This window comes from Phytophthora ramorum (assembly GCF_020800215.1).
Source record: "Phytophthora ramorum isolate Pr-102 chromosome Unknown Phyram_PR-102_s0019, whole genome shotgun sequence".
In the NCBI taxonomy this organism is placed as follows: domain Eukaryota; phylum Oomycota; class Peronosporomycetes; order Peronosporales; family Peronosporaceae; genus Phytophthora; species Phytophthora ramorum.
In genome coordinates, this window is record NW_027150665.1 from 982,683 (window position 1) to 1,008,797 (window position 26,115).

Consider the following 26,115-nt stretch of genomic DNA (forward strand, 5'->3'; position numbering starts at 1 on the left):
AGGACCTCAGGCTGAAACTTCAGTGATGGTTGCCCGTCACGATATTTCTAGTCCAAAACCCAAGAAGGCGCACAAATCTCATGCCAAGAAGAGAGAGTTCACGTACGTGGTTCGTAAGGAAGAAGCTCGTGTTCTGCAGGAGAAGGTGCAAGCTTTACGCAAAGAACTGGAGGCCCTCCAAGAAGCGACTGGCAGCTATAATTTCAAGCTCCGGCAGGCAACCACGAAGAATCAAGTGCTCAAAAGTGCAGTGAGGACACAGCAGCTCACAGTGGCATGCACCCAATCTGTGCTCTCCAACCACCTCCGAGACCAGCACGAAAACCCGATGTATACGCGCGTGGTTTTGCCCAAGAAGTGCAGTGAACGACGCGAGGTACTCACTGGCATGAAGAACGCGAAGTTTATGCAGTGTTACAGCTACTTAACGGAGCGATCCGGCAGCTTAGACATGACAAAGAATTACTTCTCTGAAGATCGATTCGAGGATGCACACGGAAACTTCACGTGCCATCGCTTCGACGTAGTCCACTTTTGCGGTGTCCAGTCGCTCAAGCAAGTCTATGACGCTCTTACGGTCTTCATGTTCAATATGGAGATCAGTGTTTCCGAGGCACTGGGCGATATTACGGTTCGAGAAGACTACGATAGCCTGAATGACGGCGCCCACATTTCAAATCACCGATTGATCTCGAACTGCGATAGTGGCGTGACTACTGAGGCTATTACCGTCTCATTCGCGCAGCTTTTTGAAGATCACAACGCGTTTACGAGCTCGCCGTGCGCGTTGGCTGTTATGGACAGTGTGGATGAAGATGATTTGTATCCGTACGATTCAGCCAACTGTGTTCGGCGAGACATCACTGCTGCTGTAGCACTGGCACCAGTTTGGCGCGACAAGAAATCCGGGAAGACTAGGCCGGCACCAGAGCTCACACAGTGTAGCGCTGCACGTCAAGACAGCAGCGAGGATGACGAAGAATTAGTGGTGGTGATGCGTCGCGCTACTTTTCTTAAGGTGCGCCCCGCAGAGTCGGAAATGGCGGACAGTGAGCTACTTGAGCTGTATGACTATATCGCAAAATGGCCTGACCTCATGCTGCAAAGTATTCGCGCGATTATTCATGCCCGTGCGTTGTAAACTCGCTATAAGCCTGGCATTATCATGCGAGCAAACAATGAGCAAATTCTCCACTGAAAATGTATTTGCGCACTTCTACACGTAGTGTATGTACACAACAGAGCCTACAATGTGATGCTTCTTCTTCGTGTCAAATCATCCACTACAAATGTGCGGCTTTTGACTTTGCGCATGAGCTATTCAGTACGAGAAACACATTACACTTTGAAGTGCCGAAAACCGCGATGGTCGATATGTGTGAACGATTTTCCCGGTGGCCATACGTAATGGTGGGATGATCGACACTAAATCGTTGTGTTGTTCTTAAATGCATGCACACTTGCCAACTCGTTTGTTCACAGACTGTTACTTTGTTTTCCTCTCCGTGAATCTCCAATACATGTCAGTAAACCTACACAGGTTTCCACGAGCCACGAGCGTGAGTCTTTCGTATGAAGTGGTTTATTACAACGCACAGACAAACTCGCGAATCGTCTGCAGCATCACCTTGACCCAGCCCGCTGAGCCATCACCAACAGCGCTCAGTGTCTCAGTGGGCACGTCGAATTCTGGCCGACGGACTTTCATGAAAGATGCGCACCAGATCAAGATCATCGACTCCTCGTCAACGTCCGTTTTGAGGGCCTGGTCAACTTCGGCCCCACTTCCTTCAACGGGTTGCTGCTCGTGGCGTTTTGTGCACCCCGGTCTGTTCCTCCTCACTTCCGTCATGACGAGTGTGGCGCTCACGTCCAGCCGAACTCGTGTCTTGGGATTGTACGGATGCAACTCGTCCTCGTCGACGCTGTCGGTGACCATGACAGCGCATGGCCGTCCTCCAATCAGCTCATGGTGTTCGTAAAATTTGTCGTACAGCACCTTGTTCGACTCTGTCACAATTCCAGTCGGACGAGCGGAAATCAGACGAAAGCTGCCGATCGACTCGTCCTCTCCGATCGTGTCATAGTCTTCCCGCACAGTGATTTGGCCCAGCGCCTCCGTCGTGCTAATCTCCACATTCGTCAAGAAGAACTTGGCTGCATTGTACACTTCCCTCAGAGACTTGACTCCCACCAAGTGGTTCACTTCGAATCGTTCGCAGCAAAAGGCACCCGCAGCATCTTCGTAGCGATTTTCCGAGCTGTGTTTGGTTAGTAGATTGAGGTGCTGCGAGCGCGCGAGGACGTATGGGAGCGCCGAATTGAGCTTGTCGTCTTTCATATCCACCAGCAGCTGCCTGCGTGTCACCCAGCACTTTGGCAGGTGAACGTACGAGTACAGAGGATTCATAACCTGTCCCACCTGGATAACCAACAAGGAAATAACGGATACCATGTCGGATCAGCTTAAGAGTATAGTATAAGGCTGCCAAGCGTTGGTGGTGCACCTGATAGTCTATGAGCTCGGACTGAGCGCCGGCCAGGACCAGTTTTTGGTCGTGAATTAACTCTTGCAGTGCATTCTTGGTGCGCAGCGAGCGCCACAGCAGCTGCAAATGGTCACTCGGAGTCATTGCCGCCGCCTCCGCCCGAGCGTTGAGCTCTTGCACCTGGTCCTACAGCGCCCGAATCTGCTCCCTAAGCGCCTCTGCCTCCTCCCTCCGCACTTGGTTCGTCGACTTGCGCTTCTTCGCTGGCATTTCGGACAGCCTTGAGCTTCTGGCACAACGTTTCGGAATGATGGCGATTCTCTTTAGCCGGTATTATACATGTTACTGTACTGGTTAACAGACTGACTTCTGTTGCAGTATTTAAGACTTGCCTACTGAGCAAGCTTGCATTCTGGAGTGACAAGTGCGTTGTCGAACACGCGAGAGACGGTCTCCAAGTCGCCCAGTAAGTGCAGCATCGGAGTCAAAAGGTCCGCTTTTGACTGCACAAGCTTCACGCGGCTTGTTATGCTGTCCCACTTGAAATGGATCAAGCCTCGCAGCACAAACCGCTGGTCGAGCAACTTGGCAGCAAGCGGTGACCACTGATCTCGGTCTCCATTGTGGACGAGATGAGGGAACGCGAAGTGCAGCGTGTTGGCCGTGATGGTGATTCCAACTGTAGTGGTGGCGGTGAGCGAGTCTTCGGGGCCGGTATCGAGTCGCACGAGTTGGGTATCCGAGTCTGGCAGGTAGAGAGCGAGGCGTCGGTAGTCCTCAATGAGGCTCTCAACGCCAAACCCCGTCTCGCCAATCACATCCGGCGATGTCGCTGCATGCAGGAAGTCGCGTTGTACGGTAGAAACATTGGTGTTCGGGGCCACTTTCGTGCTGTTGTCGGGGTCGTTCATTAGGGCGGATCCTTTCAAGCCGTAGCGGAACAGGCGAAAGTATTCTGCCACCACCGACAAGGCAGTCGTTCCTGTGGGGACACCGGTAGAGAGCGTCTGGCACTGGAGCTGAAGCGTTTGGGTTTCTCCTCGTAGCTTTCTGACGTCACGCTCTAAAGCGATCGCATGGTCCTCGATCTTTTTCCTGTATCGCTGTATGCCTGTCCGACTACGCTGTCGGCGCAGCTCTGTATCACCTTTTCCCTCTGCGATCAGTAATTGTGCAGCATACTGGTCAGGGACATCCATGTTGACAGCGAGCTCTGACGGAGACTTGTTGGGAACTGGATTCAACATACCCTTGTGCTTGGAAGGAGCCGCAGCCCGCACTGGCAGTGGTGCCTGGAGGGGGCCATGTGTATCCACCGCGACGTCGTCATGCGGATGTTGGAAATACTGTGGTCTTGAACTTGTGTATCTTGTCGTCGTTGAACTCCTGGTGTTGTCGTCTCTGGCGAAATTGGCCTCAATTGTTGGCCAACGGGACGATCGCATCATTTTTTTCGATCACACCGTTACTGAGCCTGTGGACACTCAGTAGATGGAGGGACCTGCTGTGTATGCTGTTCTAATTGCCTAGTTTCAAAGTGGCGCAGGAATGCTTTGATGCTGGGCTTGCCGCGTAATCGTGTGAGTGGGTGTGTCTTGCTCGTTCGCTTGTCCGAAACACTAAACCAGCCACCATCGTTTCAGAGCCAGAATACCGAGCCAGAATACCGAGCCAGGCCCATGCTCGCTCAGGGAGCTTTCTCGGCACAGACCCCGTGCCCACCAGAACAACGAGAGCGTCCTCCCGGTCTCGACAATAGCCCACAACATCGGTTGGGTGATTGATTGATTATGATGGTGTGTCTTGTTCTCTCACGGGGTGTCCGTACATTGGAAACATGCGGTATCGTATAATGCAACCAAGCACTTCCAAACTTATTGGCAAAATCATACTCTGAACGACATCATTGGCATCAATGAACAACAGCGCTCTCTACCCACCCACCACTGAAAAAAGTGACAGCGTGATCGTCAATGCCTCGGTGGCGTTGTACACATCGGCTTGATAGTCGAGGCCCTGCCAGGTCCGAGGGTAAAGCATACTCCAGTCTGCCGACGTTGACTCGAACTCGACCGTTTGCACTTCTTTGCCTCCAGACTGGGTTCGGAGACTTCTTCTGCTGCTTAACCACCCCATCGAGATCAAGCGACAAGGAGAGGCATCACGGTATCTTGTCAGTTATGACGGACAAAGTTCTCTAATGTGCAGTCTCACCTAGATAAATCCTCGAATTGTTTGCACCATGGCATCGCCCCAATTCGAAGCTTCCTCGTGAAGTGAGTCAACTGTGGAGGCCGGCACCTCAAACTTGGGTAGTGGATTTTTAAAAATGTTGCACGCCGCATCGACACGACTAGCTGCTCAGTGATCATGGCAGCACAGGGCCGACCTTCAAACTCGTTGCGTTGATCGAAATACTCCACGAGCGTGATGTTACCGGTATTTCATCCCGGTTGTTGCTCCATCGCCGATTCCCGACAACAAACGGGGATTGTCAGCTTAGCTTCGTTAGTTGACGCTCCGTCCTCGGTGTCGTAATCCTCGTGGGCCCCAATCTTTCGGATACCGGTATGCTGTTTTCCATGTTACCCATTCACGAAGAACTAAACAGTTCCAAATACTTGTTTTAGAGACTTTACTCCTTTGAAGTGGAAGAGCTCGAACCGTTCGCAGAAACCATACCCGTTCTCATCTTCGTAGCGATGGTCCGACAAGTGTGGCTTGAGTCGGCTTCGTGCAGTGACATACTGGCATCCTCGATTTACAATATCTTTAAATCTACGAGAATTTCACGTTGCGCGGAACCCTAACGACCTAACGTCAAAATGCGCATTGTCACTGTAAATAACCCAACTTTTCACTTGGGTGATTAAGCCATTTTCAAATTTCCATATAATAAATGACGGGGCGACGCGGCGGAGCTAAGCGACGCAAACCTTCGTACTTGGTGCGGCAGGAGGAGGTGAAGAAGGTCAAGGCGCAGCTGCAGGTTCTTCAGAACAAGCTGGCGCGTCTCCAGGCTCGTCCCCGCAGCGCGCGAGCCCAACTTCTGGACGTCGTGGGGGCGAATAACTCCCTCCGAGATATTATACATGGCCAGCAATTGGCGGTGGCTGGCGCTCGGTCCATGTTGGCTGGGATGGAGGTAAGAATAAGAATTCACACTTCTCATGCATTTTTAACGTTAAAGAAATGGGTTTACTCACAGTGATGTGTTTTTATATGCTGGTGGTGTCTGAGTAGGAGAGGCAGACTGGAAGTCCGTTGTGCAGACATATTCACTTGCCTAAAGAGTGGTGGGGGCGGCGCCAACTGCTGCTAAATGCGAAGACTGGTATGATCACTAGAGGCTTCCAGTATGTGGTGGCTCGCAGTCAGCATCTGGATCTGATGAAACCGCAGCTGATGGACCATCGATATGAAGACGCTCAGGGCAACTTTTGTTGCGAGAGATTCGAGTTTTTCCATTTTACTGGAGTCCAATCGATCAAGCAGGTGTTCGAAGCCATCAAATACTTCATGCTGAACATGGAGATCACGATCTCCGAAGCCTTGGGACATACAACAGTTCGTGAGGACTACGACACGGTGGATGATGGGACGTCGATCTGGAATTACCGACTGCTTTCGACAGATAGCAACGGAATCACGTCGGAGGTGAACAAAGTGGTGTTGACGGAATATTTTGACGAGTCGGTGACGATGGGAGGTCGGCCGTGTGCCGTGGTGGTCACGGACAGCGTTGATGTTGACGACCTCTATCCTTACAACCCCCGAGAACGAGTGCGACGAGATATCAGTGCCACGACTGTGCTGACAGAAATGAAACGCAAGAAGAACGAGCGGTCAACGTCCACCGAGAGCGAACAGCGAGTCAGCCACGTGTCTGGAAGCGAAGGAGGAAACACCAGTCAGGGTGATGGCGTCCACACCGGCGAAGAGGAAGGAGAGGAACTTGTGGTTGTGATGCAGCGTGCCGCGTTCATGAAAATGCACAAACCTGAATTCGAGATCTCGAGAAGTGCGATGAGGTCGTTAAAGGAAGGTATCGCGAGCTGGGGAGAGGTTGAGGTGCAGTCAATCAGAGGTGCTGTCAACGCATGATCCGTTTGTGCACCATTCTGGAAATATTTTAGGAGCCGACGGTGTAATGACATGTATAACAGTGGATATGTACTAAGAGAAGCCCTTGGAGCTCGCGTGCGCCTTGAAAGTAGAATAAGAAGCTTTAAGTGACAGGGCCGACTTCCAAATTTTTATCTGAATTCGCTATCGAGGAGATATCGGAGGTGGCGAACTTCCATGACTCGACCGCGACGCGCTTGCGAATGCAACCATACCATGGTAAATACGTGCTCTTTTAAGAATAATAAATGTGACAGCACCAAACAGAGATGACACACTCTTCTCAGAAATAAACCCTTCGATGAAGGACATCCAGTACCATGATAAAGAAAAAAGTAAATCCATTAAATAATGCTATACTTCTGATGTCGTTAAACAGAAGGAAAATAAGTACTCACTTACGTATGTTAGTCTGTAAGTGCGATTATCACCATCCGAAAAAATAATCTGAGTGCATAAGGTTCTTCTGATACGTCAGCCCGTTGACATTAGTGGTGGCAACGTTACCGTTATCTCTCTAGCACGGAAAATAACGTTATTGGGGTTAAAAAGTTATTTTTTTTAGCGTTACTTTAATACTGTATGATATTTGCAATATCATAAACATGTTATGGCTATTTTGTGCTTTTGGCATTGTTGACTGCAATAATTTTGCAAAGCCCGCTAAAGTCATTCTTGGCACACTCTACGACTGCTCTGAGTTTCTTTCTGACGGTACGCTGTCGCCTCTGTCTGGCGGTTGATCTGCGTCCGGTGCCCGAGCCGGAGGTGATCACTGGTTCCACAGCTGAAGACTAGTCATTGTGGACAACGAGACGATTGACCTGGTACAGCATCTGCCACGCCGGGACGCCTACCGCTACGCAGAAGGCGATCCCCAGTGCGCCGTGACGCACAACGGCGTGACATTCCAGCCCATGGACGTCAAGGCTCTGCTGTCGGCGCCACCGTCTCGACCAACTCGTACGGCCGTCACTCGAGTGACTCGTATCGTGACCTGAACCCTGCTTACTTCCACATCGCCGCTGTGAACCTACTGGGCAGCCTGAATTCGATCGTCATCGTTGATGTCACGGCCGGTTCGGAGGTTTTAAAGTGTGCCATGTTCCTGGAAGAGGATGCCCAGACGGCCTGGAGGAGTAACCGTGGAGCTCGGCTGCTAAGAGCACCGTGTACGCCAAGACTCGTCGTCTCTCGTGGATTTTCGAGACGATGGTCCTCTGATGTCTTCGGGCTCGTACACGGCGGGTGCTTATTACTACTACCTGCTTGAGATGGACGATGCTGGAGCCATCGTTGATGATGAGTGGGTGTACGACTCGGACGACGACCACTTGGACTTCCGGTGCTTCCCAAAGTCCAAGCTTGCCGCCGATACGGCGACCAACATCGGTCGAGCTACACTGACGCGTCCATGCTGGCCTGCTCGGGTTCGTCGTCGGGCTAGGAGGCTGTCGGCTCGTCCTCTACTTCAGATCGTTGTTCTCGTGAACCATTCCATATCATCATAAAGTGGTTTTACGGCGGAACTGGATACAACGAGTATATCTCTTCTACGCGTCCTACTACAGTACATTTTCAATCAACACTACAAATTCTGATCTTTGACAGGGTGCTTTCGGGTTTCCTTTACTGTTATATTAATGTGATCCAAGCTGAGCAAAGGATACATCCAAGAGTGTGAAAAACTATCAAGTTTATTAGGAAGTGAGGAAGTGAGTAAACTGCCGAATGAAAACCGATGAAAACTATGCATGCATGTGAACTGGGCTCGGTGGCGGGTCAACCACTTTGACGAGTCGAACAACATCACGGAAGGGCACCACGTGGCACTCCTTAACAAGCGACTGCGAGAGGGTTACAATACTGTCCAGGCACACCTACGGGCAGCGCCATCACTAGTAGTTGGAGCGACGGCGGCGAAGATCGTCGGTAGAGCCCTTCACTCGGGAGGGGACACACTGCCAGCAGTGGATCACGCCGAGGGAGGAACTAGGTACATACTGTACGAGGCCGGACGGGTGGCAGGAACAAAACGATCAGGAGCTTGCGGGGCGATCATTGTCAGCTGTAATGACATATCGAGCGGGGCCAGCTGGAGCGGGCACATGTCATACGCCAGCTCTTCACTGACGACCACGGAAGCGGAACACCTAGGGCACTCAAGGCGTGCGAGAAGAAGCGGTACTCGCCGCTATGGGTGGTGAGCACGAACAAGATGCTGATTGCACAGCATCGGCAACGCAAGACCCCAAAGGCACGGCATTTAACACAAATCTACTAGAGGAGTCGGCGCATCGTGGATCGGCTCCGGGAAGTAGAATGGCTACACCACGCCAAAGAGGCCAACCGTATGGCGATGGAGCTGACAAACACAGCGCTCGAAAGCAGAACGAGCGTACAACAGTACACGGCTGACACGGGCACCGATTCAGGGAAATGGAGGAAAGTACTCCGCCACCTAGATGGAGACATGATACAATGGAAAACACACGAGGACAACGCGGCGCAAGCGGACGTCGTGGCTGACAGTCACTAAGGACACCGGCACGTAACGGGGAAGCGTAAGCTTGGACCTGGAGAAGGCTAACTACCGACATAGGGGCGATGGTTAGAACGGACATAGGAAGTCGTTAGCACCACTAAGTGACATCACTGTACCTCACAGAAAAACGAAACATGTGAACTGGGCTCAATGTAAAATGCAGAATTATGCCGAAACGTAGCCTGATGATGTTCAAGAAGGCTTGCCATCGCGGAAGTCGAGCTCAAGAAGGTTGATTCTCCGCCATGAATGCAATGTCGCGATGCACCCAAGCCACTTCCGAGCTAATGAAGCGATAAGCGGAAATGCCTTGGCATTGCCACACCACCAGTTGAGTGACGGCGGTTGCTCCTGTTCGTTCACTCGTTCTGCTGATGACGTCCGCAAGTAGTTCTAGAGCTCCCAGTCGCACTTCTTGCCGAGCGACCTAACGTCAGAAGCAATTCTGCGTGATGTCAATCGCCTTCCATATATGACTCTCTGGTGGCCGGCTTGAACGCCTCCCTCCGTCGGTCGAAGTCCGATCAGCGTGAATGCTTCCCTCCGGCTAGCTTGGAAGTTCCGTCCGCTGAATCAGCGTTGTTTATGGCAATACCATACAGCTAATATGTGGTCTTTCCCATTTTTAAGAATCCTGGTTCGGTGATTGACTTTATCTTGACCAATCAGGAAGCCTGCGAATTGTGTTATTCTGAGCTAAACATCTAACTCGGACACATTTTACCTGTAAAAAATATAACGTTATTTAACGTTAAAATGAAATGTTGCCACCCCTAATTGGCATCCCAGTGTTTAGTCACATGTTTAGTCACATGACTCGATGACATGCGGTGAACATTCGTGCACCATCCATCCGAGCTAATTGATTCTCGCACTTACCCTTATTAATAAGTGGACGACACACGTGCCACCGCCGCCGCCGACGACCCTGCTGAAAGTTTCATATACTTGATCTGCCTCGATTTGCAGCCCGAGACCGCCTTGCCAGCAGTGCTGAAGCCTGTGGAAAACCCATCGAAGCAATCATCCACACGCGGAGGAAGTGTAAACATCGTTACTCTATACTAGTATTGAGGTTACGAAGGCTTTCAGTGCTCGCGTCGCGCCACTACACGTCGATACGGGAGAGCGCACCGTGTCCTTCCAGGAGCTAATGCTGTCTGTGCTGCTCAGATCAAACCAAAGCAGTGGCGAGTGTATCCATTCTGGGGTACATGTACCGCATAAGAGAACTCATAGCTCGCAGATATCTCATAGTTCACACTTTGGATTCGCCAATACCAGGACACTATCGTCGATCGGCAGTATACATAAAACAATGCTTTTTAACTTTTAACTCAACACTATATATCATAGCGCCGCAAAACCAGTCGTTCGCAAACGCCGGTGCCGCTGCCGCTTCATCTTTGATTTTTTCGCCTAGCCATCACCTCGTTTGGCACACCAAGCAACCACAAGTCCTCCGACAAGCCCTCTGTCAGGATCAGGCAGAAAGCGAACAACCTGTAATGGATCCACACCGAAGGTGTATATACGTGTGGCGGTGTCCAACCGGTTCGAGTTGAGAGTTTTGCGGTGAAAGGTCATTCTGTGGAGGAAACTATCAAACACTTCTATCCCAATCTACTTCCCGCCCAAGTGCGCTCCAAAACACGCCTATGCTACATGCGAAGGGCTTCAAGGGTCACCCAGTCCCTCCTCAATTCGCTTCGCAGTCAATCCAACACTGAGTAGGGAGACAAGTCGTCACAGGTATGCTGCGAGCGCAGCCCGCGGAGAGGCCATTCACTTTATCCTAGCCCTCTATTCGTTACCATATGCCACCCAAAATTTTGCATGTTTTTCTCTTGCAGCTACAGCCATACGTCTTCGATACGCGAGTTATGAGTTCTCTTATGCGCTATTGGCCAATTTTCCAAGATTGTGGTGACCGGCCGGTACAGTAATGTGCGTGAGTACAGTAGTGAACGGGTCTACAGCTAATAACCTCCTAGGATCAGGAGGTACAACGTCACAATCTGGAGATGAACAAAGGTACTAGTACTGAGCTAAAAATCCAGCAAGATGCGTTTGACCAATCACGCTCGAGTGACTCAAAACGTTGCCACCGAACACTGCGAGGATCCAAACAAGTTATTATTCATTGCATCAAACGGTATATACAATCTGAAAAAATGATGTTTGCTTTAGATAGACTAGGAGAAGGAGAACATCATCCCTACAAAGTAGACCTTCTTACCGCACTAATGTGGTGCGAGGATGCATGGTCAAAGGTCAGCGCTTCGACCATACAGCATTGCTGGCACCACTCCCGGATAATTAACAAAGCAAGCGTATGCTCAGTTAATTTAAATCAATACAGACACGTCTGCGTCCAAATCAATTTCTCTTTATACGCTCGGAGTCCTTACACAGTGAATATATTAGGTGTTCACTACTCACGCACATTACTGTACATGTACAATAACACACAATTCAGGATATAGGATACTAGTACACACATCACGTCATCTGTATTAAGTATGTGGCAAATACCGTGTGTCACGCATTGTGCTGTACCCTTTTCTGCTATGAATACCACCGTTATGCACTGACAGAGACAGTCGCCTTCGTCATCATCGATTACAAAATTGTCACGGGCATCTAGGCATTTCTTGAATCACTTTGAAACTGGCCACGAAAGCTTGTAGAACAACATGCACAGCAGCTACCTCCAACCGCCGAACGTGCACATGCTGAGCGACGGTGTGATCGGAAAAGTGAGGAGTTCAACGACGACAAGATACACAAGTTCAAGACCACACTTTCCCCAACATCGACATGGTAGCGTGGTGGTGGTTGCACACGACGTCCTCCAGACAGCACCGCAGACACAGTCCACGCGGGCTGCGGCTCCTTCCAAGCACAAGGGTATGTTAAACCCAGTTCCCAACAAGTCTCCGTCAGAGCTCGCTGTCAACATGGAGGTCCCTGGCCAGTATGCTGCAAAACTACTGATCGCAGAGGGAAAAGGTGATACAGAGCTGCGCCGACAGCGTAGTCGGACAGGCATGCAGCGATACAGGAAAAAGATCGAGGACCATGCGATCGCTTTAGAGCGTGACGTCAGAAAGCTACGAGGAGAAACCCAAACGCTTCAGCTCCAGTGCCAGACGCTCTCTTCCGGTGTCCCCACAGGAACGACTGCCTTGTCGGTGGTGGCAGAATACTTTCGCCTGTTCCGCTACGGCTTGAAAGGATCCGCCCTAATGAACGACCCCGACAACAGCACGAAAGTGGCCCCGAACACCAATGTTTCTACCGTACAACGCGACTTCCTGCATGCAGCGACATCGCCGGATGTGATTGGCGAGACGGGGTTTGGCGTTGAGAGCCTCATCGAGGACTACCGACGCCTCGCTCTCTACCTGCCAGACTCGGATACCCAACTCGTGCGACTCGATACCGGCCCCGAAGACTCGCTCACCGCCACCACTACAGTTGGAATCACCATCACGGCCAACACGCTGCACTTCGCGTTCCCTCATCTCGTCCACAATGGAGACCGAGATCAGTGGTCACCGCTTGCTGCCAAGTTGCTCGACCAGCGGTTTGTGCTGCGAGGCTCGATCCATTTCAAGTGGGACAGCATAACAAGCCGCGTGAAGCTTGTGCAGTCAAAAGCGGACCTTTTGACTCCGATGCTGCACTTACTGGGCGACTTGGAGACCGTCTCTCGCGTGTTCGACAACGCACTTGTCACTCCAGAATGCAAGCTTGCTCAGTAGGCAAGTCTTAAATACTGCAACAGAAGCCAGTCTGTTAACCAGTACAGTAACACGTATAATACCGGCTAAAGAGAATCGCCATCATTCACTTATCTGACAAAAACGTAGGAAATTCGTGTTGCAGATTGCTATTGGCTAAAATTATGCAATCCGACGCCGTTTGTCAGCAGGTTCAAGGCTGCTAGGTTGTGCTTCTCGGATAAGGCGCAACACAGTAGTGACAGAGAGCTCGTCTAACCTCCTCTTCCGCGTTGACGGTGATAGCGTGAGATGTTCCATCCCAGTACGAAATAGCTCAGCTGACTGTTGTCCATTCATGTTGGTTGGTATCGTCGACCCTGCCAATGCAACCCCTCTGGATATGTGCCGTATCATCACAGCCCAGTCAGAAAAGGTTTTGTTCATGGCCCGGCTGGGTAAGTCATGACTGTGCACCCTTTTCAGCGGCGGGTGGCCTTTTTGTTTGTCGCCAAACCACCAAAGTTGCCACGCCCCAAACGGACCCACTCTTGGGAACACAAACGATTTCGGGAGAAGATGGAATTTTCCATCGTAGTAGTGAGCCATTTGGCCATCTAGCCGGCTGTCAGGATGTTGTGGCGTACGTTCTTGCGCCTGTGATAGTCCAGCACGTTCCAGCAGTTTTTCAATAGTTGACTCCAGTTGCTCCTTCATAATGTTTCCTGCCGTCACTCCTTTTTCTTCGATTAGGTTGCTAAAGCCCGCTAGCAACACCGGCGGTAAATTGTCGATAGAATTTTGCATCGCCAGAAGCTGCTTGTAGAGCTCAACATGAGGGGGTATGCCTGTCGGCTTCATCCACGGTGACGAATCACTTGCGGTCACTAAAGTAGAGCGCAGCTCGTCTAGTATTTGGTTGTCTCTGAACAGGTACGTAGACAGCAGCGGGTGTGATGCTGGAAGCGTCTCCCGAAGATAATCAGCATGATAGACGAGAGATGCGATGCAAAGCCTAAGGATGCCTTGAAGCGTGCTTGCGTTTGTTAGCGCAGGGAACATCTCCTTGATACAGGCACTCACACTGGCATCGTCATTATTGGCAAAATGGGGTGGAAGAATGGCAAACTCCGCACGATTTAATGGTAAGCCGGCCACAACGCGTCCCAGGTATTGGTCTCCCGCAGATTCGTAGCGAATATAGCGGTCTTGTACACCACCTAAAGACCAGCCCACCCTCAAACATACGCTAGCAATTGAGGGTCCACCAGTTGTGCCACTACAGGAAAACGTAGCGACACCCTTGCGAATGGAGTGAGTACCGTAATGGTTGAGACCAGTCTTCTCGCCAATAAGTTGTCTTAACGCTGTACCAAATCGAGACTTTTGTTGTGATCCAGTAAACATAGGCCCAGGTTGCTGTGTTGGTCGGCTAGCCAAGTAAATTGCCAGTGCAGTGACCCAGCACGTTAAGGGGCTTAACGGGTTCGCGTAGATGTGCCGTGGATCTTTCGGCCCGTTCCCCTCCTGGTTCGTCTTGGACTTGTGCAAAACGCACCCGACGCTATCATCATGCGCGCTCAGGTGCTCGGTACAAATGGTCTGGACAGATTCCGATCGGCACATCAAGTTCCACTGAGTAGTAAGAAAAAAGTGAGCAAACCCAGCGTCTTGACGGACCAATGTTGACTTACAAAGCTCTTGGTACAGCGAGTACGGCAGAGGATCCTTGCCAGACTCGGTCGGCACTCCAGACTGATATTTAGAGGCCTGCAGCCGCTTCAATCCTGAGAAGAAAGTCGACATGCTCTTTTCGTACGAGGAAGGGAGTGATAGTTCTTGACGGCGATAGAGATCCTTGATGGCACTGCGGAAACCATTCAACGTGCTGACACCAACTGTCTTGCGCTTTTCAAGCAAGAATTCCTCGAAGTCATATGTCGTGAACTGCTGGAGATCTATTTGACCACCCTTCTCGAAATATTTGTGCGATTCATTCTTTTTGGTCTCCACAATCCACCGAGATATCGCACGAAGGCTGCCAGCGTAAGCCTGCTGCGTTCGCTTTGATATGCAGGCATCTCGAACGTCCTTTGCAGTGACCTCTAATGCTTCCGCCGTTGTCGCACCAGCACGACGGGGCACCACCGTGCCGCTAGTAATGACCACGGCCATATCGCTAATCATAGTCGTAAGCAAGTCGCTGGTGCTGCTGGCCACTGACCCGCCGCTCTTGATCACGGAAGTGGCGCTGTTCTGGGTCGAGGGTGAGTCGCTGGTGCTGCTGGCCACCGACTCGCCGCTGCTGCTTGGCGCTGCAATGATCTTGCTCTTGAGCGGCGCTGTGGGCATCGTTGAGCAATGTGCGAGTCTGGAGGGGAGACTTGGCAAGTGGATTTTTGGCGAATAGGAATGCATTATAAACGTCGGATTTGGAGGCTACGAAACCGGGCTCATTTTCCACAACACATGCTGCTATACAAACGTGAAGATTATCGACCTGGTCTCATTGCAAGTGATAGTAAAAACAGTGGCGCATTTTCCTACGATCCCATACAAACAAGTAGATGTCGGCTACGAAACAGCGACAATCCGAAACGTTGTGCCAGAAGCTCAAGGCTGTCCGAAATGCCAGCGAAGAAGCGCAAGTCGACGAACCAAGTGCGGAGGGAGGAGGCAGAGGCGCTTAGGGAGCAGATTCGGGCGCTGCAGGACCAGGTGCAAGAGCTCAACGCTCGGGCGGAGGCGGCGGCAATGACTCCGAGTGACCATTTGCAGCTGCTGTGGCGCTCGCTGCGCACCAAGAATGCACTGCAAGAGTTAATTCACGACCAAAAACTGGTCCTGGCCGGCGCTCATAGACTATCAGGTGCACCACCAACGCTTGTGTCACGAGTGGAAACGGTGGATAACATCTCAAGCACAGTGCCAACCAGCTACTGTACGTGTCAATGGTAGAGCTGTCGCCATAGTTAAGCTTACCATCAGAAAACGTTTGTTTCTGGATTAGTTCGCCATTTTGGAACAGCATACGAAATGATCCAAAATTATATATTTTCCTCTGGAACAATAGAGGGCCGAGTTGTTCCACTGGATCTAATAATAATAATAGGGTGTGCTGTATTAGGTTACTGAGCTCTGCCGAGCTCGAACTCTAATAACCATTCCTGGTAGTCGTGTACATCCTACCAGGTCCTACCAGCTGTCGTCCCTATCACTGGACTCACTCGTTCTCTCTTATCCACTCTCCTCCCACCCCCTTATATCCACTTCCATGAGTGATATCACTCCTCGTAACAGCCCTTACTCATCCCCGCCTTCCACTGTTGCCTGCATCGAACTCGTTCTTGCATTCATCGCCGTGTTAGCCAGTCAATTCACCATTTTGTTAAATTGACGGTAATGGTGACTCCAACTTTGTACTCGACAACTATATGTTAATCGCAACACCAGCCTGTACCGTTTCTTGGCCTAGGGTGACGTCGTTGCGCCATCATGTTCATTATTAGCGTCCTGTTACCGACAATGTGAATTCCACCCCAATTCTTCCTCACTGCGTAAGCCAGCAATATGTACAGTCCCTCAAATTCCGCTACGTTGTTGGTCTTTGTTGACCGTCCAAGAAAGCCGTTCCACGTCGTCTACGACACTAGCGTCTTCGCTATCGGGTGTGCGCTCATGCAGTTTGACAATGCAGGTCGTGAGCTATCAATCGCGACAGATGAAGCCGGCCGAACGCAACTATTCCAAATAAAAAACTCCTTACCATGCGTTACGCTCTGATCAAATTCAGAGTGTACCTGCTCGGAGAACATAGGTTCGTGGTGTACACAAATCACGCATCGTATCACTGTGGGCAGCGATAAAGTCCCCACATCTGTCCCAACGCATGCCACGATGGTTGTCGTTATTCGCTGATTACAACATCGTCGTGCACTAGAAGCCCGGCAAGAACAACTTCCTCGCCGACGCTCTGCCTCGGCGTCCAGACTATGATCCACGTGCGTTGCTCGGTCGTCAAGTGATTGACGACGTCGAGGATGACTAAGATCACTGCGCAATGTGCTTTGCATCAGGTGTCAACCTGATAAACGTGACTCCAGAAATGCCGTTACGCGAACAGATCGTCGCTGCGAACAACAACGACGCGGTATATGCCGCCATCCTCGCGCATCCCCCCCCCCCCAGTGATAAAACACTTGGCGTGCTATCGAACAACACGTACATTCAAGTCAACTGATATCAACTCGACGGCAATCCGCTGACGTTCAACACCGATCGGCTCGATGCTCCCCGCATCGTCATCCCGAACAACGATGCCCTGTGCGCTCGGATCATCCACGAGTTCCAAGACAGCCCTATCGGTGGTCACTTGGGCCGCGGAAAATCTTTCGCAGCAGTGTCCCTCGACTTCTGTTGGCCCCACATGTACAAGTGGGTGCGTAAGTGGGCCCGTATTTGCGAGTTTTGCCAGCGCGTGAAGCCGTCGAAGTCGTCGCAGGTTTCCCTGCGAGCCCTACCGATTGCAACTGAGGCGTGACGCTCAGTGTTGATAGACTTCATCTTCGGGCTTCCGCCTAATGTGAATGGTCGAATTGGTGTATTGTAGGTTCAGCAAGATGGTGCAACTCATTCCGGTGTCCGACATGATCATCGCGGCTGAGTCCGTGGTGCATTTCGTTAATGCGGCCTTTCGACACCACGGCTTATCCGAATCGATCACCTCTGACCGCAATCCTCAGTTCACATCGGCGGTCTGGTCGAGCCTCTTCCAGCTTCTGGAAACGAAGCTGCTCATGTCAACGGCGACGCATCTGGAGAAGGATGGACAGACGGAGCGGGTCAACCGAGTCTTCGAAGATGTCCTTCGAAGCTACGCGACCTCGTTCACGAGTTGGAGCTCCTTCTTGCCACCTGCCGAGTTTGCGCTGAACAACACGGAACACGCGTCGCCGGGGCTGACCCCTTTTTCGTGAATATCGCGCGGCACCCGCGCGTTCCCGCCCTCCTCGCGTGGGCCACCCCACGACGCCTCGTGGCTCCACTCTGGGTGGGGAAGGAAATGACTTTGCTGGTAGTACGATCATAGGCACACCGGTTCCGATACCGATACCGGTATTACCAGTGGTGAGCACGGATGGCACACCCCACCAGCTCACTCGTCGGATGCAGCTCACAAGTCCGTGAAGCTGAATGTGATCACCCGCTCGAAACAGATCCTTGCGACGTCGAACAGTGCGGCATCTCCGCTCGCAGATTGGGCTGCGCGCACGTTGATCAACCCTGGTCACGCTACCAATCCTGTCGTAGCTAACTACACGCCGAAGACTCCGGCGCGTCCAGTCGACGATGCAGCCATCTCTGAGCTCGTGCTGCAGCGAGAATCGGTCGCCCTACTTGTATGAGATGCACTGCAAGAAGCAGTGGACAAGCAGAAGGAGAACGACAAGTGTGGGCGCAAGAACGTGGCTACATGTATACAGGAGATCGCGTGCTCCTGTCGACAGACGGCATTCGCTCTTGGGCTGCAACGAATCTTGGTGCGAACAAACTCGCACTGCGCTTTATTGGCTGTGAAAGTAATCAGTGATGCCTACACATTGGACATACCATCATCGCTACGGTTATACCCGACGTTCTACGTCGGGTGACTGAAGCAGTACCACCCAGTTACAATCCCGTCGGCCTCGGAGCACCCGCCGGCGCAGCATGAACAGGACGTCCCTTCCGACGAGCGCACCTCACCATCGAGCCATCCGCCCGCTCACACGGGCGTGCTGACGTCTACGATGCCTCGAACACGCGCCTCTCTAGCTCTCGCGTCCGCTGCAGCAGTCCCACACTCGTTTGACGAGCAGCCGCGGCTGCCCCCGACGATCCCGCTCCCCAGCTGCCTCAGCATCAAGCTGAGTGTCCCGCGCCCAATTCACGCCCTCGTCCACTTCATCCTGGGCGACCAGGGCGTGAGGTCTATCGCCGCGAAGTTCCCCCGCCGATTTTTGACTCAGCTGGTGATATCTGCTGGATTGTGGACCATATCGTGGAGCACGAGGATCCATCTCGTACGTATGCCCATACCCGTACTAGTACGCGCTCCAAATACGCGGTTCCGGGCGCGTGACGTTATCGAGTCCGCTGGCTCGGATTTCCTCTGAACGAAGATACGTGGGAACCTCGCGCCGCACTCCTCCGGGATGTCCCGGATGTTGTCCGCGAATACGAGAACGCCATCGTGAACGACGCCGCAGCCGGTCCTGCGGTGAATGAGAATGCGAGCGCTGACGTACACGTGTCCGGGGTGGCGGAGGACTCCGCAGAGTATTCCTGTGGTGTACGACGCCGCGATTAGTAGACTGGACCACCTCAGAGAGCGTGTGCTCAGCGACCTGACGGAGCCATTCTTCCTCGGATAAACACTAGGAACTCTCGAACGAAGTGCAGCTTTCGGGCACGTGGACGTAATAATCATGGTCGGATTCCCAGGCGTTATTGCTCACTTGTGTTCAACGTTCTCTGAGGGAGTGCTCGCCGACATACTCCTCGCGACTGGCGAGCCAGTCGACGAAGTTACTCCCTCCTGATGGTCATGCACACCATGACTGTTGTAGCACATCGTACGAAACATTCGTCAGCGACTTCCCTCGTAGCGCGGAATCGATGAAAGTAGCCCGGTATCCCCTCCAGGGATCTTGGAGACTCCGCTCCGGACAAGTCTTACAACTACCAAGGCTTGAGCTCCTGGTCCATCACGCATACTTGCTGGGTGATCCCGAGTGGTGTATCCTGTTCGTCGCCGCTGGTTTTGTTCGCGCCGTCTCCGCTGCTGAATTACTCGCGCGTGTGCCATCCACAGTAGTCCCCGCGCTCGTGTCTATCTGCTGCTCCATCATGTCTCCGATAGCGCAATTCTGATTGCGCTCCTGCAGTTCGCAAGGGCTGCTGCTCGTCTCCGTTGAGATCATCCCGTTGGCGTCGCGTTCCCGCCGTTTCCCAGTTTTCTTTTCTTTCAGTTGTCTTTTGCTCGCACTCACGGAGCGTGAGTGCAACCGTAAGAGAGAGAGAGAGGGGGGGGGGGGGTGAACGCTTTCATCCACGCCTCCTCTGTTGTGTCACCGACCCTTGCTACATGTCCTAGATAGCGCGTACTGTCTCTGGCTTCCACCTCGCCTCCGTAGCTTGCACCGTCCCCTCCGTCATACTTGTACGTGATTAGCCAAAACAAAATATGAAGGGCACTCGTGATATCACCGAATCACAATCCACCAGCAGCTCACACGTCGGTACAAGTCGCTGTTAAGTGCCGCCATCAAATCCATGAGCGGACACATGGATGACCGACATTTGAGATGTGTTAAGAACACCATCCTTGAGAATACAATGCGAGGCTCCCGAGTCAACTAACATTTGTCAGCAATATGACCGTCATGGTGAAAGGGGCGCTGGGACCAACCGAAACCGTCGAAAGTTCCATGTTCTCAATCGACGATCTCTCGGTGGTTATAGGAGATTCTTGATTAGCAGGCTCGACAGACACTCCACTTACGTCCGCCGAGCCAACCCATTTCCCTGTCCTTGTCTTCGGTGCTGCCCGTTCTACGCGGGAAGTTGGCAATGCGATATCCGCTCTCTTTGCAATAGAAACAGAGATTACGTTCGTGACAAGCGTTCTTGCCGATCTGACGGCTGTCAACTACTGACACGTCCATCGACGTCGGTCCATCTGGCACCCGCGCCTACAGAGAGTCACGATTCATAGGAGGCGAACTCGTGTTGCGACCACGGTTGCCCGAGGAGTGCGTGCGCTCGTTGGCCTGCGCACCAGCAATGACATCGGCCAGCGTAACACAGCGTAGATACATGACTTCTTTCATGGTCTCAGATTTCAGGCCCTCACAAAAATGGTTCACCTGGTCAAGAGGATGCATGCCGTGGATTTGAGCAATAAGACGGCGGAAATCTGTCACGTAGTCGTCCACGGAGCTAGACTGCTTGTATCGACGGAGTCCTGCACGTAGGCGAAATTGCTGATCAGGCGGCATGAACTGTGCCGTCAAGGCTGCCTGTAACTCATCGATATTGTGGTAGGCCACATACTCTACCATCACATTCGCGTGATACCATGACGCGGTGCCGTCACGGAAGTTGGTCGCGAGCATAGCCACGACACATGTACCGTTCTGGGTGCTCGTGAAGTCAAGACACTTCCTTTACATGAAGAGCTTGGCTCGAAAGATAAACTCGTCAACAGACTCATTCGGGCGGTCATTGTACGTCGGCATGCTCACGCCCTCAATCTTGTGCTCACATAGCACCTGGTGCGCCTGCATCTGTTGCTGGACTTGCTGCTGATACCCTAGAAGGTAAGACTGAAAATCTTGGTATATCTGAGCATTCTGCTGGCTCAGACTCGTTGCGATGTGTTCAATTGCTTGCATGAACTGATTTGGTTGGACGACACCAGCCTGGTGCTCCATAGTATCGTCAGCCATCGCAAATGTCGAAGCTGATGTTAAAGTTCGCGGATTGGTCGAAATTCAGCAAACGGGCTTGCTCGCTCAGGCGGTCGGACTCTGGGTAGTTAGCTACGCAGATTGCGGGCTTCCACCCAATTTTAGCAACAGTGTGTTGCTCTTTGGCTACTCGGTGGCCGCGAATCTCGGGGACATCACGTGACCACAATCGTACATTGTGTTCTTTCTCACAGTGTGGCAGGGTTTCTATAACAAGGAAGACCTGTCGTCAACGCCGCTTGCATTCGGCGGGGTCATGCTGATCATCGATAGACTGCAGACCGTCATCAACACGTACAACAACCTCGTGCTGGTGCGCATGACTACGAGGGACGCATGTAGGCGCACCATTTCGCCTTGTAGACATGCTCAAGGTTGACCAAAAGTGTCAACAGGGACGAGATGAAGTTCAATGTCTATTACTACATACTCTAGTAGTAGTTTGTAATTGTACACTGCTTTCTACCCGACGATCAACTATACTATTCGAGCTCCGCTAAAACTTGTTTGTCATTGCTGGAGTCACGATTGTCATTTCTTGGTGTCTTTGTGGTACTGCCGCCGAGCGCTTTCGCCCATGGATTTTCGCTAATCAATGTCAATGTCGTTGGGTAGGTGATCCACTGTGTCCTTGGAGCTGAAGTAGGCTACCATACCAGGCACGTTCTTGAGTCCGTCGTACATCTCCTTGGTCAGCGCCTACAGCAGTAGCAACCTCGAGTTCAGGTACTTTGTGTATGCCATCGTGACCTCACAGTAGCCGTTGTTCCGCACGCCCGATGACAGGAACAAGTCCACATCGGGACACTTGCGCAGCTTCAGCAGCAGGTCCGGGTCGTTCTCGTGGATCAGTGTGGCCAGGTTGTGCTCCTCGTCGTCCTGATTGGGCCCTAGCGCTTCAAACTGCCACGGGACGATTGCGTTCTTGTGCGCAATGCACGCGCCGTGCAGAAAACTCAAGTGGAACAAGTCGTCGGGCGTCACCTGCTCACTGGTATTGACGCTGGTGGAGTTCCGGAGCTGCAGCAGCTTGTCCAGCGTGACACCTCGGCCTGCTGCCCCTTGCGGCCACTAGAGGTGACGGTGGGCAGCGCCCGGTGCTGCAGCAATTGCTGCGAGTGCTCAGAGTCGTTGGACACGGCGGTGGGCGCTGCTAGCCGCAGTTTCGGGTGGAAATCGAGCGTCGAGGCCGCGAGCGCCAGCGCCATGAGTCGCCCGTTATATCAGCACAGTGCACGATCTCTTGTGCTTGATGTATAAGTGCATCATCTCGTTGAGATGGAAGGAGCAGAACACCTCGGCTTCTGCCCCGCTTGGCGAATTCCGGAATGATCAATGAGGAGCATTTTCACGTGCATGAATTTTTTTTTTATGTAGCATCGTATGGGAATGTATAGGTTCGGTAAATATGTTGACACGCTCATGGTCGCCGGCGTTTTGTAAGTGCGTACGACTCCCGTGCGCGCAGTGAAGGTCGTCTACGCCTACTTGATTGACGAAGGACCTCATTGTTTTCGTTGTCGTGGGGTGGTTCCAATCGTGGTGCGCTCGATGACTGCCTAATTAAGAGCCCATCACTACTGTTGCCCACAGAAATGGACGAGACAGTTGGATTGACCAACATGTTTTGGGGAGGAACTGCTTCTACATACACCGGCTGTGTCCCAGCTGGCTCCATGGTCGTGGATTGAATGCAGACAACAATAGTGAAATCCGTACCCCCACTGAATTATATCCGTCATACAAAGTAGACGGGACAACTGGACAAAACAATCCGTACCCTTAAGGGATTTGCGATTTATGATTGGTAAAAAAGAATGTATTTTTATTCTATACTTGGACAACATGATATCTCGGAATAGCTTTTTCAAAACTACGAACAACATAGTGCTCGCTAATGTCTTTCCATGCTAAAATGGTGCGCTTGACCGCAGCAAGTCTCTTTTGCTGCGCGGTGCGCGCAACCATTAATGTTTTCAGACAGCCACCCAGCTGTCAGCTTCCTCTTGAGCGGACCCATAACCCCAACATCAAAAGGCTGACAGACGGATGTGCTGTTTGGTGGAACAGGACGCACAAGTGCTGAGGCAGCCTCCGCTACCACATTCTGTCCTCCTTCCGACACATGGGAGTCGAAGTTATCGAGAAGGAGGACAGAAGGAGATTCTATTTCAAATTTAAACAAACTTTCAATATAAAACTCCCAAACAGTTGCGTCCATCCATCCATTTTCTTGGACCGTGTAAACGTTTCCTTCTGGATACATTGACAACTCATTTGTCTCCACAGATCCGCCAGGCATCCCTCGCAGAACGAAAACTATTGGCAGTTTTTTTTTCCGAAATCGTAAAAATCATTTAGTTTCAGTATGCCATAAAGTGAAAATAAATAAATAAAATAAACGTTCGTCAACCCGAATTGTGAGGACAGCTGTCAGGCTTCCAGAATTCTTCTGCACGTGCTTCACTTTTGCAGATCCACTTCTCCCCTTGAGGGCCCAAATTTTGTGGGGTGGAGTGTCGAAATAAATGGTTGTTTCGTCGACATTGTAGATAGCATTCCTTGGAAAATGGCTGTATTCATCCCAAAACTTGACCGCAAATTCTAAATGCATATGCTGCAATGAAGATTCATTTTGCTTGGCATGCTGTGGCTTTTGCGTTGAAAACCCGTGTCTAAACAAAAGTTAATAAACCAAATTTGTCAGAATAAGTTATTAAATATTCGAAAATAAATGATGCTTACCGCTGTGCAAACCGCTGGCATAAGCGCATCAGTGCATTCACACGTCTTTCGTCACTTGACTTCGATGCTAGATACGATTATAACCAAGCGTGGTGCTCTTGTTTTATATACTCTATCATCTTTCCTGTGCACAAATACTTTACGAATAATATGTTAGTACTATTAGCACATTACTTAAGTCATACTATTTTGCGTTACCTCTTCTTCGCAACGTACATCCTTCATGTAGGTCACCACGCCGTGTGCGAAAGGTATGATGCTCTTTGCCCCCTGTCATTTTAGTGTCTTGCTTGTCTGCGGCCCCTCGAAGTTGGCTATATCCTTCGCTTGCCTGTAGTGTTGTCAACGGGATGTCAAACTTGCGAGCCGTGGGCTTGCAGCCAATAAGACGGATGCTTTCTAAAGCCATGGTGGCTCGCCTCGCAATGGCGAAATGCACGAGTGGGGGAACAGATTGACGTGCTGTCCATTAATTATCTAGCCCGTTGATTGGATTAAAATACTTTAAACTGGCTGCCTTATTTTTGTTTTATACTTGCCTTTGTAGGTCCCACTTTAGGGGGTTGTCGTTGTCTGTAGCTAGGAGCCTATCAATATTGCTGTTCACAGATACAAAGGATACATTTGGATTGACCAGCAGATTCGGTGAAGGTGGTGCCTCTACATGTACACCGTGTATATGTTGGCCTTCACTTGGCGGTGAAATCTGCACGGGTTCATCAAATGAATATGGCCCAAAGACCACTGCTCCATCTTCTATGGGCTCCAGTTGGGGCATTTCTATGCTTCGATGTGGGAATGTACGGGAAGGGCGCGCCAGCGCCTGCGATCCTGGTCTCATGAACAGCGGCTCTGGTGCGGGCATATCAGGGCACGGGAGTTCGGCGAACTTCGTTGCCTTAATCACGTGAAAACAAATGCCTGCTTTCTTCCAAACAAGGCACATGCATGCTCTACCGCTTGCATCAACGACCCAGCCGCCTTGGGGCATCCCCACCCACATCAATATCGCGTAATTAGCGGAGCTGTAGGATCTACAAGCGTCCGATGGCATTGGGCGTGCTGCTGCGATTTCTAAATCAGACTCTTGCTGGTCAGATCTTGGGCCAGCTGATACACAAACTAATATGAAATCATAGTGGTGCACAATCTCCGTCAACATTGTCTTTTTTGTCTGCCTGGAGAAACGCGGCTTTCATTCTCTTCGAAACTTTACACAGAACAGAGAACGGGGCCATTGAGGATTTGTATCCAATTCGGGACAAATCAAGGCGACCGACCAGCTAAGTCGGTGTAGCACGCTTACTGTCGTTGACGAGCTTCAGTGTGTAGTGGTAGGTTTCTAGCGGATTGTTGGTTGTTGCGTAGCCAGGTGGAATATGGTACGCCTGCCAGCGCGAAAAGCGAGAGTTTTGCACCCACATCTTAATTAAGTGAATTGCCACTCGCTTAAACTTAGGGCACATTTCACCGGCACCACGCCAAGAAGCGATAATAAATGCACAAAAGTACACGATATGTAGCAGTGATCCACTCCGATCCGAAATTCCAAATACAAACACAGGGTACTTCTGTTTCACAATATATCTAAGTACAGGATTGTACGCAAAGGTGATTATTCTTGAATGGAGACGTAGCGCTCAATGAGTTGCATGCTTGTCAATCCAATTCGAAAGGGCCGAGCTGTAGATCCAGTACTAAGCATGGGTTCCACAACATCATCCTAAACTTTTGAGTCGCACAAAATCAACAAAGAGTCTTGAGAACGGGAGTCAACATTCAAATCGTACATACTAAGGCGGCAAATTTCAAAAACAGGCGCCATTGAGTCTCGCCTGTTCTTCTGCTTCCAAGTTTTCACGTAGTTCTGGACTTTGCACAGCTCCAGAACCGAACCGGGGATGTGAAAAATTCTGATCTCAGGACACATGAAATAATACACGAGCTGCGCCATCATTGACGGAGTATCTTCTAAC

General features: G+C 51.2%; 6 protein-coding genes across 6 annotated transcripts; 4 read left to right on the forward strand and 2 right to left on the reverse strand.

The window, feature by feature from the left end:
* Positions 1-25: 25 nt before the first annotated feature.
* Positions 26-1,141, forward strand: KRP23_14016 (uncharacterized protein; the record flags this gene model as incomplete). The annotated part of the gene is made up of 1 exon (XM_067884797.1): positions 26-1,141. The coding sequence occupies one exon, from the start codon at positions 26-28 to the stop codon at positions 1,139-1,141; it is 1,116 nt and encodes a 371-aa protein (XP_067738175.1).
* A 444-nt stretch (positions 1,142-1,585) lies between these two features.
* Positions 1,586-2,633, reverse strand: KRP23_14017 (uncharacterized protein; the record flags this gene model as incomplete). The annotated part of the gene is made up of 2 exons (XM_067884798.1): positions 1,586-2,422; positions 2,508-2,633. 2 exons carry the CDS (start codon positions 2,631-2,633, stop codon positions 1,586-1,588), a joined length of 963 nt encoding a protein of 320 aa, XP_067738176.1.
* A 2,755-nt stretch (positions 2,634-5,388) lies between these two features.
* Positions 5,389-6,593, forward strand: KRP23_14018 (uncharacterized protein; the record flags this gene model as incomplete). The annotated part of the gene is made up of 2 exons (XM_067884799.1): positions 5,389-5,634; positions 5,733-6,593. The coding sequence occupies 2 exons, from the start codon at positions 5,389-5,391 to the stop codon at positions 6,591-6,593; spliced, it is 1,107 nt and encodes a 368-aa protein (XP_067738177.1).
* Positions 6,594-14,955: 8,362 nt separating this feature from the next.
* KRP23_14019 (uncharacterized protein) lies at positions 14,956-15,294 on the forward strand (the record flags this gene model as incomplete). The annotated part of the gene is made up of 1 exon (XM_067884800.1): positions 14,956-15,294. The coding sequence occupies one exon, from the start codon at positions 14,956-14,958 to the stop codon at positions 15,292-15,294; it is 339 nt and encodes a 112-aa protein (XP_067738178.1).
* A 218-nt stretch (positions 15,295-15,512) lies between these two features.
* On the forward strand, positions 15,513-15,842 carry KRP23_14020 (uncharacterized protein; the record flags this gene model as incomplete). Its single annotated transcript, XM_067884802.1, has 1 exon — positions 15,513-15,842. One exon carries the CDS (start codon positions 15,513-15,515, stop codon positions 15,840-15,842), a length of 330 nt encoding a protein of 109 aa, XP_067738179.1.
* A 6,140-nt stretch (positions 15,843-21,982) lies between these two features.
* KRP23_14021 (uncharacterized protein) lies at positions 21,983-22,602 on the reverse strand (the record flags this gene model as incomplete). The annotated part of the gene is made up of 3 exons (XM_067884803.1): positions 21,983-22,093; positions 22,169-22,378; positions 22,441-22,602. The coding sequence occupies 3 exons, from the start codon at positions 22,600-22,602 to the stop codon at positions 21,983-21,985; spliced, it is 483 nt and encodes a 160-aa protein (XP_067738180.1).
* Between the last annotated feature and the right edge of the window lie 3,513 nt (positions 22,603-26,115).